The sequence below is a fragment of the Salvelinus fontinalis genome, chromosome 33 (genome assembly GCF_029448725.1).
Source record: "Salvelinus fontinalis isolate EN_2023a chromosome 33, ASM2944872v1, whole genome shotgun sequence".
NCBI lineage: Eukaryota > Metazoa > Chordata > Actinopteri > Salmoniformes > Salmonidae > Salvelinus > Salvelinus fontinalis.
The window spans coordinates 19,505,304-19,524,337 of record NC_074697.1 but is presented as its reverse complement, the minus strand read 5'-3'; the positions used below and the strand labels follow the sequence as shown (position 1 = coordinate 19,524,337).

The 19,034-nt window shown below is 43.5% G+C and overlaps 1 protein-coding gene across 1 annotated transcript in view; it reads left to right on the top strand.

Moving 5' to 3' along the window:
• LOC129832530 (uncharacterized) overlaps nt 1-17,857 on the top strand; it is a 56,664-nt gene extending 38,807 nt beyond the window's left edge. Inside the window, exon 3 of the mRNA XM_055896649.1 lies at nt 17,677-17,857. Within this exon, the coding sequence (XP_055752624.1) occupies nt 17,677-17,857 (181 nt within the window). The remainder of the gene's footprint in view (nt 1-17,676) is intronic.
• Nucleotides 17,858-19,034: the final 1,177 nt, after the last annotated feature.

The window sequence follows — 19,034 nt, the reverse complement described above, 5'->3', positions numbered from 1 at the left end:
AATACGTCTGAACTGCTAAGCTACCTTGGTATAGTGAGGTTAGTTAGGAAGTTAAATGGTATTGCCTTGTAAAGATTTTAGCGAGACAATTGTTCGGTTTTTGGACTATACCTTGCTCACTAACGTTGACGCCAAGTTGTATATGCAACTGAAACAAATTAGCCAGGATTCTCACCATTTTTATATTTGTGTTTCAGCTCCCCGAGAACCACGCTCCTCACTCAATGGAAGACACAGTAGAAAAAGCGTGTCTGAGAGTACCTGAGAGAGAGAAAAAAAGAGAAATGGAAAGATAAAGACAGAAGGATAGTGAAGGAGGGGTGGATTGGCTTGGAGAGAGAAAGATATATAGTGAAAGACATGGATAGAAAAGGGGTGAGTGTGTGTTTCACTGCTTATTGATCGAGGAAGGGGAGCGAGTGGTGACAACCCTTGACATCAATCAGAAGGACTCGGAGTGAATACATTAGCTCTTTCTCTCTCTCTCAAGCACCGTGTCTGCCAGAGCTGACAGCCAATCATCTCACACTATCTCTCACCCACTTCTATCCCACGATGCCTCAGCAGGCCACTCCGTCAAACGTTCCCTCCGAACACGACAGCTCTCAAGGAGCAAAGACAGCAAACTGATTCTAGGTCCCCCTAAAAGAAACTACTCCACTGTTCTCAGCATGAATCTGAACCATGCATGGATACCCTGGTGAAATACGACTAACAGCAGCCGAATATACTGTATTATGCCATTGTTTACAGAAAGAGAGATGGAAAGAGAGAGTGAGTGTTAAAAAGGTCACGTTTTAAAGCATGGGAAGGAGGAATCTGAATGTGAACTGTATTAGAGTTGCATTTGTAACATGTTTGCTTTGCCTGTCACAGAATGGTGTCAAGGCTGGTTTCTCTGATTTGTTTTCCGGGTATTAAATAATAAATTATACTGAACAAGTATAAACACAACATGTAAATTGTTGGTCCCATGTTACATGAGCTGAAATAAAAGATGCCAGAAATTTTCCATACGCACAAAAAACACATTTCTCATAGATTTTGTGCATACATTTGTTTACATCCCTATTAGTGAGCATTTCTCCTTTGCCAAGATAATCGATCCACCTGACAAGTGTGGTATATCAAGAAGCTGATTACACAGCATGATCATTACACAGGTGCACCTTGTGCAGGGGAAAATAAAAGGCCACTCTAAAATGTGCCGTTTTGTCACACAACACAATGCCACAGATGTCTCAAGTTTTGAAGGAGATTGCAATTGGCTTGCTGACTGCAGGAATGTCCACCAGAATGTCCACCAGAGAATTGATTGTTAATTTCTCTACAATAAGCCGCCTCCAAAGTCATTTTAGAGAATTTGGCATTAAGTCCTGTCATGGTTCCTTCGGGCACCAGAGGGTGGCAGAGTCCGCCCTAGAGACTTTGTGTTTTACTCAGGTGTTTCTTATCATTTCATTTTTGTTTCCCCTTTAAGAAAGGTGTGTTTTCTGTTCCCTTTGTTAGTTCAATAGTTCCGTTCTTTGTATGTTTCCCCGCATGAGTTTTTGATTGTTGTTGTTTGTTGTTTTGAGTTTTGCTGTATTATTACGTTATCGATTTTTTCCAAGTAAAGTATTTATGTTTTTCCAAGCCGCTGATTCCTGGTTCATTCTCTGCTCTTGGGGTCACTCTACCCAGTCACAGTCCAACCGGCCTCACAACCGCAGACCAGGTTTGACCACACCAGCTCAGAACCTCCACATCTGGCTTCTTCATCAGCGGGATTGTCTGAGACCAGCCACCTGGACAGCTGATGAAACTGAGGAGTATTTATGTCTGTAATAAAGCCATTTATTTGTGCTTCGATTGGCTCAGAGTACTTTCACTCATGGGGACACTACGTCACCACCAAGAGTAGAGTTCGAAAATTCTGCCATGAGTTGATTCGAAGTGCACATCCAGAAAGTCTCAAGGTCATTGGCCACAGATAAAATGATGTCAAATCACGTTATATCTACAGTAGCTTTGATTGGACTGATTATGTCAACATTATACTTTGAAAATCTTAGCTATCAAATCAAAGTTTATTTGTCACGTGCGCCACTGATAAGTCCGTGATAATCGAAAACTTCAACAAACATTTCTCAATGGCTGGCCATGCCTTCCACCTGGCGACTCCAACCTTGGCCAACAGCCCCGCCCCCCCCGCTGCTACTCGCCCAAGCCTCCCCAGCTTCTCCTTTACCCATATCCAGATAGCAGATGTTCTGAAAGAGCTGGAAAACCTGGACCCATACAAATCAGCTGGGCTTGACAATCTGGACCCCCTATTTCTGAAACTGTCCGCCGCCATTGTCGCACCCCCTATTACCAGCCTGTTCAACCTCTCCTTCGTATCATCTGAGATCCCCAAGGATTGGAAAGCTGCCGCTGTCATCCCCCTCTTCAAAGGGGGAGACACCCTGGACCCAAACTGTTACAGACCTATATCCATCCTGCCCTGCCTAGCTAAGGTCTTCAAAAGCCAAGTCAACAAACAGATCACTGACCATCTCGAATCCCACCGTACCTTCTCCGCTGTGCAATCCGGTTTCCGAGCCGGTCACGGGTGCACCTCAGCCACGCTCAAGGTACTAAACGATATCATAACCGCCATCGATAAAAGACATTACTGTGTAGCCGTCTTCATCGACCTGGCCAAGGCTTTCGACTCTGTCAATCACCATATTCTTATCGGCAGACTCAATAGCCTCGGTTTTTCTAATGACTGCCTTGCCTGGTTCACCAACTACTTTGCAGACAGAGTTCAGTGTGTCAAATCGGAGGGCATGTTGTCCGGTCCTCTGGCAGTCTCTATGGGGGTACCACAGGGTTCAATTCTCGGGCCGACTCTTTTCTCTGTATACATCAATGATGTTGCTCTTGTTGCGGGCGATTCCCTGATCCACCTCTACGCAGACGACACCATTCTGTATACTTCTGGCCCTTCCCTGGACACTGTGCTATCTAACCCCCAAACGAGCTTCAATGCCATACAACACTCCTTCCGTGGCCTCCAACTGCTCTTAAACGCTAGTAAAACCAAATGCATGCTTTTCAACCGCTCGCTGCCTGCACCCGCACGCCCGACAAGCATCACCACCCTGGACGGTTCCGACCTAGAATATGTGGACATCTATAAGTACCTAGGTGTGTGGCTAGACTGCAAACTCTCCTTCCAGACTCATATCAAACATCTCCAATCCAAAATCAAATCTAGAGTCGGCTTTCTATTCCGGAACAAAGCCTCCTTCACTCACGCCGCCAAACTTACCCTAGTAAAACTGACTATCCTACCGATCCTCGACTTCGGCGATGTCATCTACAAAATAGCTTCCAATACTCTACTCAGCAAACTGGATGCAGTTTATCACAGTGCCATCCGTTTTGTTACTAAAGCACCTTATACGACCCACCACTGCGTCCTGTATGCCCTAGTTGGCTGGCCCTCGCTACATGTTCGTCGTCAGACCCACTGGCTCCAGGTCATCTACAAGGCTATGCTAGGTAAAGTGCCGCCTTATCTCAGTTCACTGGTCACGATGGCTACACCCACCCGTAGCACGCGCTCCAGCAGGTGTATCTCACTGATCATCCCTAAAGCCAAAACCTCATTTGGACGCCTTTCCTTCCAGTTCTCTGCTGCCTGCGACTGGAACGAATTGCAAAAATCTCTGAAGTTGGAGACTTTTATCTCCCTCAACAACTTTAAAAATCTGCTATCCGAGCAGCTAACCGATCACTGCAGCTGTACATAGTCCATCTGTAAACTACCCACCCAATTTACCTACCTCACCCCCATACTGCTTTTATTTATTTACTTTTCTGCTCTTTTGCACACCAGTATCTCTTCTTGCACATGATCATCTGATGATTTATCACTCCAGTGTTAATCTGCTAAATTGTAATTATTCGATTTATTGCCTACCTCATGCCTTTTGCACACATTGTATATAGATTCTCTTTTTTCTACCATGTTATTGACTTGTCTATTGTTTACTCCATGTGTAACTCTGTGTTGTTGTCTGTTCACACTGCTATGCTTTATCTTGGCCAGGTCGCAGTTGCAAATGAGAACTTGTTCTCAACTAGCCTACCTGGTTAAATAAAGGTGAATAAAAAAAATAAAAATAAAAAATAAAAAAATACAACAGGTGTAGACCTTACAGTGAAATGCTTACTTACAGGCTATAACCAATAGTGCAAAAAAGGTATTAGGTGAACAATAGGTATGTAAAGAAATAAAACAACAGTAAAAAGACAGGCTATATACTGTCATTCTAAGCTGAGACATACTCATTAGCTTTTTAGCTATTCTGAAAGGTGACCTTATGGGCTTTCTGTTTCAATGACAATCTACAATTGTTGCACTACACAGTGCAAATAATACGGGTAGCAATTTGATTACCTGTTCAGGAGTCTTATGGCTTGGCGGTAAAAACTGTTGAGAAGCCTTTTTGTCCTAGACTTGGCACTCCGGTACCGCTTGCCATGCTGTAGTAGAGAGAACAGCCTATGACTGGGGTGGCTGGGGTCTTTGACAATTTTTAGGGCCTTCCTCTGACACCGCCTGGTGTAGAGGTCCTGGATGGCAGGCAGCTTAGCCCCAGTGATGTACTGGGCCGTACGCGCTACCCTCTGAAGTGCCTTGCGGTTGGAGGCCGAGCAATTGCTGTACAGGTCAGGATGCTCTCGATGTTGCAGCTGTAGAACCTTTTGAGGATCTCAGGACCCATGACAAATCTTTTTCGTTTCCTGAGGGGGAATAGGCTTTGTCGTGCTAGCTGTCATCATCATGAATCAAGTCGACAATCTATTGGCAAATCCTTTTTAATCCTTGTCATATGAAGAGAAATAATGAAAAAAATTATAGATTAAACATATCGGTGCTCATCGGCCATTGGACATAAACATTACACAACAAGTTGGAAATCGCAAATTCAACAATCAGTGATTTGGAAGGAGTCAGTGGCTAACTGCAAGCATTGCAAAGCAATCACTAGCCTGCTATTCAGTGGAGTGGCTGTACGGTCCCAAGTCTGGGATTAAGCGTCTCTTTTCCAAGTTTATTAAAATAATACACTTTCAACATTGGCCATGCTGTCAATGAAGCTTGATTTGTGCTGCTCTCAAAACAACTAACTCGGAACTGGGAAATCTGACTTCAGTGAGTTCAAGACAACTGGGAACTCGGGAAAAAAACGAGCTCCGACTGGGAAAATACATTTTGAACGGTCATCCAACTCGGAATTGAAAATCCAGAACTCGGGCCTCTTTCTAGAGCTACAACCTGAAGATCACTGACGTCATCATGATTCAACCTTGTTTTTTTTCAGAGTTCCCAGTTGTCTTGAAAGTACCGTAAATACAGAGAATACCAGACTTTGATGACAAAATTTGCAAACAAAGGACCGCAGCGCAACCTTTCTGTTCAAGTGAGCACAGCACAACAAGGTGGGTCCAAAAATGTATTGTATGCTGCTGCATAAATTATGTAATATGCTAGGGAGATATGTATGCTGTAGCTAAGAAAGTAATACTAAGTGTATGTTGTGTAGAAAGCTGTTAGTAGCCCATGTGCCTCACCCTAATAATTTGGTCTATTTTCACCTCTTAATTTTGCCTACTGTTCTGACTTGGTGGTGCACATGTAGCCTATAACCTGTTTTAGAGAAATGTAATCATTGAATATTGTTAGAGCTTTAATTGTCTGCTTGAATGCCCCCTTTATTTATCATACGGTCCTGACTTGGTGTACAAGGAAAACACTGTAGGAACGGCCCATGTTCTGAATTCTGTCGCGGTACATTTCAAAAGTGTTGAACAAATAGTTACATGTCTGTCCTCGCTCACTCATTAATGTCTCAATCGAAATTACGGATTGCCTCTTATCCACTTGTCGTCCCCTTACGCCATAGTTTGTACATCTCAATTGTCGATAGAAACCACATTTGTTTAAGCAAATCAGTGCTGTTTTTTTTAAAGGCAGTAATGAGGCTGAATTAACTGTTTTGCTTCCAGAAAAGACTCCGCTGATAGCCAGGTGTATCAGTGGTAAGGTGTTGGGACTGCTGTTGGGACTGCTGTTGGGACAGCTTTATGTAGGCCCTAATAGTTTGTGACCACCGTTTGTCACCATTATAGTGCAATTAATGTATTGTTTAGTGTTGTGTTCTGTAGTGGCTTTGCTGGCATGTATCATATATTTCGTTGTTGTTATTGCCCCAGACTTACATGCTAAAACCGCCACTGGTCATGTGAAATCTATAGATAAGGGCCTAATGAATTTATTTCAAATAACTGATTTCCTTATGTGAACTGTAATTCACTAAAATCATTGAAATTGTGGCATGTTGTGTTTTTATTCTCATTCAGTACACATCCCATTTCCTCCTACGATAGCACATAGCTCTGTGACAGCCATATCGGTGACATGATGTCAGCGAGTTATATTTAAAAAATGCCAAGACTCCAGACATATGATAAGAAATATTATATATGCAGTACCAGTCAAAGTTTGGACACACCTACCCATTCCAGGGTTTATATTTGTTTATATTATTTTCTACATTGTAGAATAATAGCGAAGACATCAAGACGATTAAATAAAACATATGGAAGCATGTAGTAACCAAAAAAGTGTTAAACATATCCAAATATATGTTATATTTGTGATTCTTTAATGTAGCCACCCTTTGCCACTCCTGGGTTGTCTTGGGTGTGTGCTTAGGGTTGTTGCCCTGATGGAAAGTGAACCTTAGCCTCAGTCTGAGGTCCTGAGCAGGTTTTCATAAAGGATCTCTGTGTACTTTGCTCCATTAAGCTTTCCCTCGATGCTGACTAGTCTCCCAGTCCCTGCTGCTGAAAAGCATCCCCACAGCATGATGCTGCCACCAGCATGCTTCACCACAGGGATGGTGCAAGGGTTCCTCTAGACATGACACTTGGCATTCAGGCCAAATAGTTCACTCTTGGTTTCATCAAACCAGAGCATCTTGTTTCTCATTGATTGAGTACTTTGGGTGCCTTTTGGCAAACTCCAAGCAGGCTGTCATGTGCCTTTTACTGAGGAGTGGCTTCCATCCTGCCACTCTACCATAAAGGCCTGATTGATGGAGTGATGCATAAATGGCTGTCCTTCTGGAAGGTTCTCCCATCCCCACAGAGGAACTCTGGAGCTCTGTCAGCGTGACGGTTGGCTTCTTGGTTACCTCCCTGACCAAGGCCCTTCTCCCTCGATTGCTCAGTTTGGCCGGGCTGCCAGCTCTAGGAAGAGTCTTGGTGGTTCCAAACGTCTTCCATTTAAGAATGATGGAGGCCACTGTATTCTTGTGGACCTTCAATGCTGCAGATTTCTAGTACCCTTCTCCAGATCTGTGCCTTGACACAATCCTGTCTTGAAGCTCTACGGACAATTCCTCTCGACCTCATGGCTTGATTTTTGCTCTGAAATACACTGCCAACTGTGAGACCTTACATGGACAAGTGTCTGCCTTGCCAAATTATGTGCAATAAATTGAATTTACCACTGGTGGACTCCAATCAAGTTGTAGAAACATCTTAAGGTTGATCAATGGAAACAGGATGAACCTGAGCTAAATTTCAAGTCTCATAGCAAAGGGTCTGAATACTTATGCATTTTTAATACATTTGCTAAAATTTCTAAAAACCTGTTTTCGCATTGCAATTATGGGATATTAAAAAAAATCTATCCATTTTAGAATAAGGCTGTAACTTCACAAAACGTGGAAAAAGTAAAGGGGTCTGAATAGTTTCAGAATGCTATGTATATATATATATAAATATGCATGATGATGAAGGAAATACAAAACAGTTTACAAGTTTTAGAACACCAAATCATTCAAGGGTTTTCCTTTATTTTTACTATTTTTACAATTTTCTACACTATTATGCAGAATAATAGTGAAGACATGAAAACCATTAAATAACAAATATGGGATCATGTTGTAATCTAAACTAAAAAAAAGTGTTAAACAAATGAAAATATATTTTATATTTGAGATTCTTCAAATAGCCACCCTTTGCCTTTTTTATTTATTTATTTTTATTTCACCAGGTAGGCAAGTTGAGAACAAGTTCTCATTTACAATTGCGACCTGGCCAAGATAAAGCAAAGCAGTTCGACACATACAACAACACAGAGTTACACATGGAATAAACAAACATACAGTCAATAATACAGTAGAAAAATAAGTCTATATACAATTTCAGCAAATGAGGTGAGATAAGGGAGGTAAAGGCAATAAAAGGCCATGGTGGCGAAGTAAATACAATATACCAAGTAAAACACTGGAATGGTAGATTTGCAGTGGAAGAATGTGCAAAGGAGCAAAATAAATAAATACAGTAGGGGAAGAGGTAGTTGTTTGGGCTAAATTATAAATGGGCTATGTACAGGTGCAGTAATCTGTGAGCTGCTCTGACAGATGGTGCTTAAAGCTAGTGAGGGAGATAAAAGTTTCCAGTTTCACAGATTTTTGTAGTTTGTTCCAGTCATTGACAGCAGAGAACTGGAAGGAGAGGTGGCCAAAGGAGGAATTGGTTTTGGGGGTGACCAGAGAGATATACATGCTGGAGCGTGTGCTACAGGTGGGTGCTGCTATGGTGACCAGTGAGCTGAGATAAGGGGGGACTTTACCTAGCAGGGTCTTGTAGATGACCTGGAGCCAGTGGGTTTGGCGACGAGTATGAAGCGAGGGCCAGCCAACGAGAGCGTACAGGTCGCAGTGGTGGGTAGTATATGGGGCTTTGGTGACAAAACGGATGGCACTGTGCTATTCTGTAAATCACATCGCCGAAGTTGAGGATCGGTAGGATGGTCAGTTTTACGAGGGTATGTTTGGCAGCATGAGTGAAGGATGCTTTGTTGCAAAATAGGAAGCCAATTCTAGATTTAAATTTGGATTGGAGATCTTTGATGTGAGTCAAAGGAGAGTTTACAGTCTAACCAGACACCTAGGTATTTGTAGTTGTCCACATATTCTAAGTCCGAACCGTCCAGAGTAGTGATGCTGGACGGGCGGCCGGGTGCGGGCAGCGATCGGTTGAAGAGCATGCATTTAGTTTAACTTGTATTTAAGAGCAGTTGGAGGCCACGGAAGGAGAGTTGTCTGGCATTGAAGCTCGTCTGGAGGGTTGTTAACACAGTGTCCAAAGAAGGGCCAGAAGTATACAGAATAGTGTCGTCTGCGTAGAGGTGGATCAGAGACTCACCAGCAGCAAGAGTGACATCATTGATGTATACAGAGAAGAGAGTCGGACCAAGAATTGAACCCTGTGGCACCCCCATAGAGACCGCCAGAGGCCCGGACAACAGGCCCTCCGATTTGACACACTGAACTCTATCAGATAAGTAGTTGGTGAACCAGGCGAGGCAATCATTTGAGAAACCAAGGCTATCGAGTCTGCCGATGAGGATGTGGTGATTGACAGAGTCGAAAGCCTTGGCCAGGTCAATGAATACGGCTGCACAGTATTGTTTCTTATCGATGGCGGTTAAGATATTGTTTAGGACCTTGAGCGTGGCTGAGGTGCACCCATGACCAGCTCTGAAACCAGATTCCATAGCGGTGAAGGTGCGGTGGGATTCGAAATGGTCGGTAATCTGTTTGTTGACTTGGCTTTCGAAGACCTTAGAAAGACAGGGTAGGATAGATATAGGTCTGTAGCAGTTTGGGTCAAGAGTGTGTCTCCCTTTGAAGAGGGGGATGACCGCAGCTGCTTTCCAATCTTTGGGAATCTCAGACCACTAGAAAGAGAGGTTAAACATGCTAGTAATAGGGGTTGCAACAATTTCGGCAGATAGTTTAAAAAGAAAGGGTCCAGATTGTCTAGCCCGGTTGATTTGTAGGGGTCCAGATTTTGCAGCTCTTTCAGAACATCAGCTGACTGGATTTGCGAGAAGGAGAAATGGGGAAGGCTTGGGCGAGTAGCAGAGGGGGTGCAGTGCTGTTGACCGGGGTAGGGGTTGCCAGGTGGAAAGCATGGTTTATTGAAATTCTCAATTATTGTGGATTTATCGGGGTGACAGAGTTTTCTATCCTCAGTGCAGTGGGCAGCTGGGAGGAGGTGATCTTATTTTCCATGGACTTTACAGTGTCCCAGAACGTTTTTGAGTTTGTGTTGCAGGAAGCAAATTTCTGCTTGAAAAAGCTAGCCTTGGCTTTTCTAACTGCCTGTGTATATTGGTTTCTAGCTTCCCTGGAAGTTGCATATCACGGGGGCTGTTCGATGCTAATGCAGAACGCCACAGGATGTTTTTGTGTTGGTTAAGGGCAGTCAGGTCTGGAGAGAATCAAGGGCTATATCTGTTCCTGGTTCTAAATTTCTTGAATGGGGCATGCTTATTTAAGATGGTGAGGAAGGCATTCAAAAAAAATAACCAGGCATCCTCTACTGACGGGATGAGATCAATATCCTTCCAGGATACCCGGGCTAGGTCGATTAGAAAGGCCTGCTCGCTGAAGTGTTTCAGGGAGTGTTTGACAGTGATGAGGGGTGGTCGTTTGACCGCTGACCCATTACGGATGCAGGCAATGAGGCAGTGATCGCTGAGATCTTGGTTAAAAATGGCAGAGGTGTATTTAGAGGGCAAGTTTGTTAAGATGATATCTATGAGGGTGCCCATGTTTACGGATTTGGGGTGGTACCTGGTAGGTTCATTGATAATTTGTGTGAGATTTAGGGCATCAAGCATAGATTGTAGGATGGCTGGGGTGTTAAGCATGTCCCAGTTTAGGTCACCTAGCTGCACGAGCTCTGAAGATAGATGGGGGGTAATCAGTTCACATATGGTGTCCAGAGCACAGCTGGGGGCAGAGGGTGGTCAATAGCAGGCGGCAACGGTGAGAGACTTGATTTTAGAGAGGTGGATTTTTAAAAGTGGAAGTTCAAATTGTTCTCTGTAGTGGCTAGCAGGTGGACACTGCGCTCATAATGCACATTGAGAGTTTACTCAAGGGTGGAAATGGAAACAATAGCTTTGACCTTGAGGAATAAATAAATGTGCAAAAGAGGTTAATTACAGGCCTCAGTTAATGAGTCTGTGTGTGATTGTCAGAAAACGACAGTTGTATTCTCTAATGCCGAAAAGTGGCAAAAAGGTAGTTTAGAAAAAGCACAACTTTCATTACCTTGCTCTCCCCCCCCACTCTCTCTCTCTCTCTCTCTCTCTCTCTCTCTCTCTCTCTCTCTCTCTCTCTCTCTCTCTCTCTCTCTCTCTCTCTCTCTCTCTCACCCCCCTCATCACCTCCTCTGTCCTGTGCTTAATGACTGCCTCTCCAAAAGGGCTGTTTATGCTAATGTTGTAATTTATCTGTAAGGGAAAGGGCAGAGTGGTTGAGACAATAACCTGGCTGGCATTGAGATCCTTCTCCCTCTTCTCTCTCCTTCCTTCTCCCTCTCCCAGCTTCTCCCTCTCCCATCTTTTCTCTCTCTGTCCTTCTCAGTCTCCCACCTTCTCTCTCCCTCCTTGTCTCTCTCTCTTTTTCTCCGCTCTCTCTCGTGCTCCCCCCTCGCTCTATGCTAAGGGCTGAAGGATTCATAAAGGCCTACACAAAAGAATAGCATCGCGGGCTGTTCCTCAACACAGTATTATGACTGGAACACCTATTAGGAGCATAAAGACACTAATGTGATTCACATATCAGCCCTCTGACGGGCTGCTGGAGAGAAGAGGAGAGTTCCTTGTGTACACGCTCCTTGTGTATGCAAACACACTGAGTGCTGAGATTACAAAAGAGATTACAGATGCTCAAACATGGCATTTGAACACTGAAGAGCCAAAAAGGTCTCTGTCTATTACTGTGGCAATGTAAGCCCTCTGTAATTTCACATCTAAGTGCTTTTCATCAGAATGACACACTATGCCCAGTCAGGCTCCAGATACATAGCACAATTTGTTTTTCTTCTAAATGGCCTCCATTTTCTTTCCAAGACTATAATCAGTGAAGTGAAACCATCCATTTCTGCCCTCCCATTTCTTCCAGATAGCAGCCGTCTACGAGTGACAACAGTCGATTTTGACCAGATAAATATTATTGGGTAGTTGCGCGGATCACAAACTCGAGCAGACAGGTTTTTTCTTTCTGAGCAACTTTATAAGTGTTGGGTTGATCAATGTTTGGATGGGTTGTTCAACAATGTGTGTTGAGCTGACAAGTGACCGGTTTGGCAAGCATAACTGAAAGAATATTATTGAGTGGAAGACAAAATAAATCAAAATACTTTTTATTTTGCGTGGAATAATTCCAGTTTCCAGAACAATAGTAAGCAGGAGTTGTGGAGACATCACTGTTGTTGGTCGGTTTGATCTGAGAGATTTCTCTTGTGTATCCGTCAGCTCGATTTGACTTTTAACATTCATTCTCACGGGAACTGGTCCCGAGCGGCCAAACCTTTTTTTTCACTACTTTGAAGATCATAGATTTGTACATCCCAAATACCCCAGCTGCATTCCTTTTCAACCAGACCAGGATCTCGCCATTGTGAGGCACCTGGGAAGCTGTAGAACAGAAGGTGATGGTCTGGTGAGAAGACCGGTTGGACCATGTATCCTGGTTTGGGTTCACTTCTACTCTAATAAGCCATTGAGGCTTTCTAGTACTGTTTGCTGTCACTTATGTTAAATTGGCACCACTAATTTCTCCATGGAATTATTCAGAAGCACACAATGTTACAGAACGTTCAGAAATAAACTTATTCTGAAGAACAGAGATGCTTCACAGGTGTAGCACATGGGGATGTTTGAAACGTACTCCTCAGCTTGACATAGCTGTTACAATTGTTCAATAAACCAGTAGTCTCAATTCTCAATTATAGTGGCTCAATGTATTCTTATTTACCATCACTCTTTTAAACTTGACAGTATGAATTACATGACAAAACCCTTTTTAAATGCACCACCTATCCCACTATGTATTATCACCATGAATTATTATTGTCTATAGTGTTCCTATATTTATTAAATAGTTCATTCCTATCAATATGCAAACTCATCATAATAACACATAAAACATGTTTAAAACCTGTTTGGGATAGGGGGCAGCATTTCCACTTTTGCATGAAATGCGTGCCAAGAGTAAACTGCCCGCTACTCTGTCTCAGATGCTAATATATACATATGATTAGTACTATTGGATAAGAAACACTCTGAAGTTTCTAAAACTGTTTGAATGATGTCTGTGACTATAACAGAACTCATATGGCAGGCAAAAACCAGAGAAAAACCCAACCAGGAAGTGGGAAATCTGAGGTTTGTAGTTTTTCAAAGCTTGGCCTAACGAATACACAGTGTCTATGGGGTTAAGTTGCACTTCCTAAGGCTACGTTGGCAACACGGTCATTTAATGTGAGAGGCTCAACTATGTTAGGATTTACCTAAAGTTTTCCATCGCCCCCATTCACTCACATACTCACACACACACACAGGAGCTGTACCCGCGGTCTCTCTTTAGCACACTCAGATCACGACGTCACCTTGTACAGGTGAGCAGCATTCTAGCAGGCTAGCTAGCAAAACAGCTAATGGCTAATTTCCAAGTGGTCTAAACATACACATAGAACATTCATATTGTTAAAAACAGATTTGCTACTGATTAAATAACACACTGTAACATTCTGACATGAACAAATACATTCTAAATCGCATTCATACCTGAAATACATAAATAAATCACACAGAGCTGAGTGAGCTAGTGAGCTGAGAAGCCCCATGCACCCCTATAGGAATTCCTAGGTATAACCAGTCATACCAATCAAATAGAGCACACAGAACTTACTGTCAACATTCAGATAAATAATAGCATATTTCTTACTTATACACATTATGATTCTATATTATTATTTTGTTATTATTAAGGCACATTTACTTCTATCACATTCGCGCCAGGCATGGGCCGAATCGAGAGGAAGTGGTACTTGCTAGCATGCAGAATAAGCAATCACATCAACTCTATATATTGTATCAACTGGACAATCCCCTCAGTTATCACTCTATCTTTTTGTGGAATGACCTCTGTCTGTGTGTCATTGGAACAGCATGGTAGAATGCTGGACATAGCAGTGTTTTGAGTTTCTTCGAGCTCACGTACAGTATGGGCGCAAGCGGGCAGTGTTGAGTCAGGGTGTGTGTGACTGTGTGTGACTGTGTTACGTTCTGTCTGACTCTACTGTGTTAATTATGGGTGACTTCCTTAGGTCATGCATGACTGCATTAAAATAGGTTGGGTATGCAGAGTGCACAGAACACCTATCTCTAGTATACAGACACAAGTTTAGTCAACTTCTGCTGTGTTTGCAGAAAGGGTTGAAATGGTAGTTCATTGGCTCATGGTGTAAGGGCTGCAACAAGTACTTATTTGCTTTAGGAGTAAAGTATGCTACTGCAGCAACTGATGGTTAAGGTCTGACTGTGAATACAGTGCATACATATAGCTCTCTTGTTAGCTTTGTTGCTAGTTGTGAGGTTTCTACTTAGATTTTGAGGTTCCGTTACTGATGAAGAAACAGAGAGTGTTAGAGATGAGTACCACGGCCACACTCAATCTGCTGTTGTTGTCAACCCAAAGGCTTATTGGAAAATTCCACCTACAGCAACACGGCTAACAGCGACACGAGATGACAAGCACAATGTTTATACCACCAACACTCTCCACTTCGTCACAATTTATTATAGTCCAAGAGGATTTATTGTTCTACATCTGCATTTCCTCACCACTCCTAGAGCCAATATCAGGCGATCTGAACCACTTAGCCCTTTCCATTTCCTCACCACTCCTAGAGCCAATATCAGGCGATCTCAACCACTTAGCCCTTTCCATTTCCTCCCCACTCCTAGAGCCAATATCAGGCGATCTCAACCACTTAGCCCTTCCCATTTCCTCACCACTCCTAGAGCCAATATCAGGCGATCTCAACCACTTAGCCCTTTCCATTTCCTCACCACTCCTAGAGCCAATATTAGGCGATCTCAACCACTTAGCCCTTTCCATTTCCTCACCACTCCTAGAGCCAATATCAGGCGATCTCAACCACTTAGCCCTTTCCATTTCCTCACCACTCCTAGAGCCAATATCAGGCGATCTCAACCACTTAGCCCTTTCCATTTCCTCACCACTCCTAGAGCCAATATTAGGCGATCTCAACCACTTAGCCCTTTCCGTTTCGTCAGGCGTGTTTGTGGAAGTCGAAAGCCTCGCAGTCGACACTCGTCCTTTGTTGGATCCAGGTGGTTTCTGCTTTAGGGGCGTGACGCAGGGGATTTTTATTTAGAGTGACTGGAGTAGGTCAGGTGAAGACAATAGTCAGCACTAAAGGCTAATTAGACCCAGGAAAGCTGGCGATTCGCAAAATGCTGAGGATCTCCTATCTAATCAAGTCTGACTTTTCAGGGGAAAGGAGAGGTAATGTGAAGAGAGGGGGAGTCTTCGGTGATAAAAGAGACCTTTCAGAGCACTGCCCAGTGCAGAGATACCAGGCCCAACTTTCAGAACACTGCAGCATTCGAAGACACAAGGCCCACCTTCCAGACCACTGCCGAGTACAGTGATACCAGGCCCACCTTCCAGACCACTGCTGAGTACAGTGATACCAGGCCCACCTTTCTTCTCTTATTTTCTATTCCATTGAAACGAGCAGAGAAATAATTAAATTATGAGTGTTTTATGATGTTTTCTTCTGTCTAAGTGTAGACAGATCCCAGATACAAACTTCAGTCATTGTTCACAATAAATCCAATACCAGCTGATTGTTGACTATTGTCATCGACATCAAACAGTGAAAAACCCATCCGTCAACACTTAATGAAGCAGATAGCTTACCGGTTATTTCTACTTGCACAATAACTGGCTGCACGTCAAGAGCTACAAGTTTTCCTCAGGAAAAGATGAAAAATGCTCTCATTGGCACAGACAATGATTGACAGCTCTTGGCAGTCCCACCCATCTTGGGTATGAGCCACCAAGTACCTAGTCTTGCTTGCCAGGCTCATGGCTCTCTGCCCATGATGGCTTGTGTCAGAAACACAGAGGCGCTGGTAAGAGTCTACACTCTTAGAAAAAGGATTCCAAAAGAGTTTGTCGGCTATCGCCATAGGAGAACCCTGTTTGCTTCCAGGTAGAAACCTTTTGGTTCCAGGTAGAACTCTTTTGGGTTCCATGTAGAACCCTCTATGAAAAGGGTTCTACTTGGAACTCAAAAAGGTTCTACCTGGAACCAAAAGGTTTCTGTGGAACCAAAGAGGATTCTTTAAAGGGTTATCCTATGGGGACAGCCAAAGAACCGTTTAAGATTCTAGATAGCACCTTTTTTTCTAAGAGTGTACCATTTACCCAGCATCACTACGTGTGTGACTGTTGTGCACAGCTTGTGGTCCTGTGGTTTAAACCAAGGCAAACAGTAGCACATCAGAGACAATATGGTGATAAAGAACCAGGTCAGGTCTGGATGGGCACGTTTACTCCTGTCACCTCATACATTATAGAAATAGAGAGAGAGCGATGGAGAGAGTCTATAAAGGGAGATAGAGACATATGGAGAGATGGAGACAGAAAGAAATAAGGAGTGTGTGTGTGCATGTGAGTGAGAAGTGAGAAGTGATCTCTGGCCCTGTCGGTCCGTCGGTCGGCCTGGTCCACTGTGCTAATGATCCTAGCGTGTCTGATTTGATGTGCTACATGCTTTGGCCTGACAGGTGGGAACGGTCCTCATGGCACCCACAGCCACTTTGAAGTGCCGAGCTAATATCAGCCAGTGCCACTTCTGCTGCTGCCTCCCTCTGATAACACACTCCAGGCACCACTGACCAGCCACACAGGAACACCAGCCAATCTGAATAGGAGAACTTTAGAATCTTTAGAAAAAACAAGGGAAGAGATACAGGAAAAGAGAGAGAAGGAGGAGAGAGAGATAGAGAGACAGGGATAAAAAGAAAAAAGAATGAAAGAAAGAAAAAAAAAATATGAAAGGAAGGAAGAAAAAATGAAAGGAAGAAAGAAAGAAAGAAGCGGTTCCCTCGTTTCTGTTGAGGCATGCAGGCAATGAAAACAGTAAGTGTCATGTTAAACTTGACAGTTTAATCAAAGCCAAAAGTTAAAAAATAAATTTAAAAAAGTCAAGAGTGGATGAGAAACGAAAGGCATGAGACTCCACAAATGATGGTTGAAAATGGAGCCGTACTGGATGGCTGCTGTTTTGCAAGCTCGGACCCAGCTTTGCTATTTTGTGATTATTTTGTTGTTTATTTTTACTTTATTTTCACAAAATGTATGCTCTATAATTTCTTAAAACGGACAAGAAGTTTAACATCAGATCGGCAGCTACTTACCACAATTCCGGCATCAACTTCAACTCATCTGCCCTGGGCTCCCTCTGTAATTCCGACCCATTTTCTGGGCTACCCAAAAGGAAAGGCCGGCATTACAGAGGCAAGGGGAATCCTGGTGAGATTAAGGTGAAGGGAAAACCGGCTACCTCTTCCCTCCCTTCTATTGGTACGGTCACTTGATAATAAGATGGATGACCTCCAATCATGGATTTGCTGCCAACTGCAATATGTTTTGCTTTAATGAAACATGGCTCTCAGACAAGATACCCCCCATGACTATCTAACTCGATGGATTCTCCCTTCACCAGGCGGACAGGACAGTGGAGTGGGGGAAGTCGAGGGGGGAGGGGTTTCCTCTTTATCAACACCAACTGGTGTTCTAACTCCAGCACGGTGGAACTGTCGACTCGCTGTCCATTTGTCTTCGAATACCTGATGGTCAAATGCCGACCCTTCTACCTCCGAGGGAGTTTTCAGCTGTTATCGTGAATGTGGATGCATTCCACCTCGGGATAAGAAAAATAACAAGCTGCCACATAACAAACTGTACAAAGTTATAAACAAGCAGAAAAAACTACATCCAGAGGCTGCTTTTTTGGTTGCCGGCAATTTTAATTCCACATCACTAAGACATGCGATGCCCAACTTCCATCAACACGTCTCCAACACCACGAGGGGCAATAAAGTCCTAGACCACTGTTATTCTACCCACAAGCAAGCATACAAGGCCTCCCTCGTCCACAATTCGGCAAATCAGTTCATGACTCTGTACTCCTGCTTCCTGTACACAAAGCAGAAACGCAAACAGAATGTACCCGTGACTCGCTCCATTGAGAAATGGTCACCAGAATCAGAGATTATGCTTCAGGACTGCTTTGCTAGCGCTGATTGGAATATGTTAAGAAATTTGGAAATGCATCGGCGGTGTTGTCACCACGGTGAAGGTTCGCTGCTTCCCCAATCACATGTCCTGGATTAACACTAAGGTTTGCGTTAAACTAAAGGACAGGCTTACCGCAGACAGAGCTATCATAGACAACCCTGTCAGCCTACAGGGAGGAGGTCAGTGTCCTGGCATTGTGGTGCCAGAGCAACAACCTCTCCCTCAATGTCAGTAACACCAAGGAGCTGATCGTGGTCTACAGGAAACAGGGGTGCGAGCACGCACCCATCCACATCGACGGTGCCGAAGTGGAGCAGGTCAAAAGCTTACATTTCCTCGGTGTCCAAATCACTAAATATTTAAAATAGTCCAAACACACAAGCACAGTCGTGAAGAAGGCACGACAGCGCCTCTTCGGCATGGGGCGGTGCACGATTGACCCAGCGTCGTTTGGGTTTGGCCGGGGTAGGCCATCATTGTAAATAAGAATTAGTTCTTAAGGGGTAGGCCATCATTGTAAATAAGAATTAGTTCTTAAGGGGTAGGCCATCATTGTAAATAAGAATTAGTTCTTAAGGGGTAGGCCATCATTGTAAATAAGAATTAGTTCTTAAGGGGTAGGCCATCATTGTAAATAAGAATTAGTTCTTAAGGGGTAGGCCATCATTGTAAATAAGAATTAGTTCTTAAGGGGTAGGCCATCATTGTAAATAAGAATTAGTTCTTAAGGGGTAGGCCATCATTGTAAATAAGAATTCGTTCTTAAGGGGTAGGCCATCATTG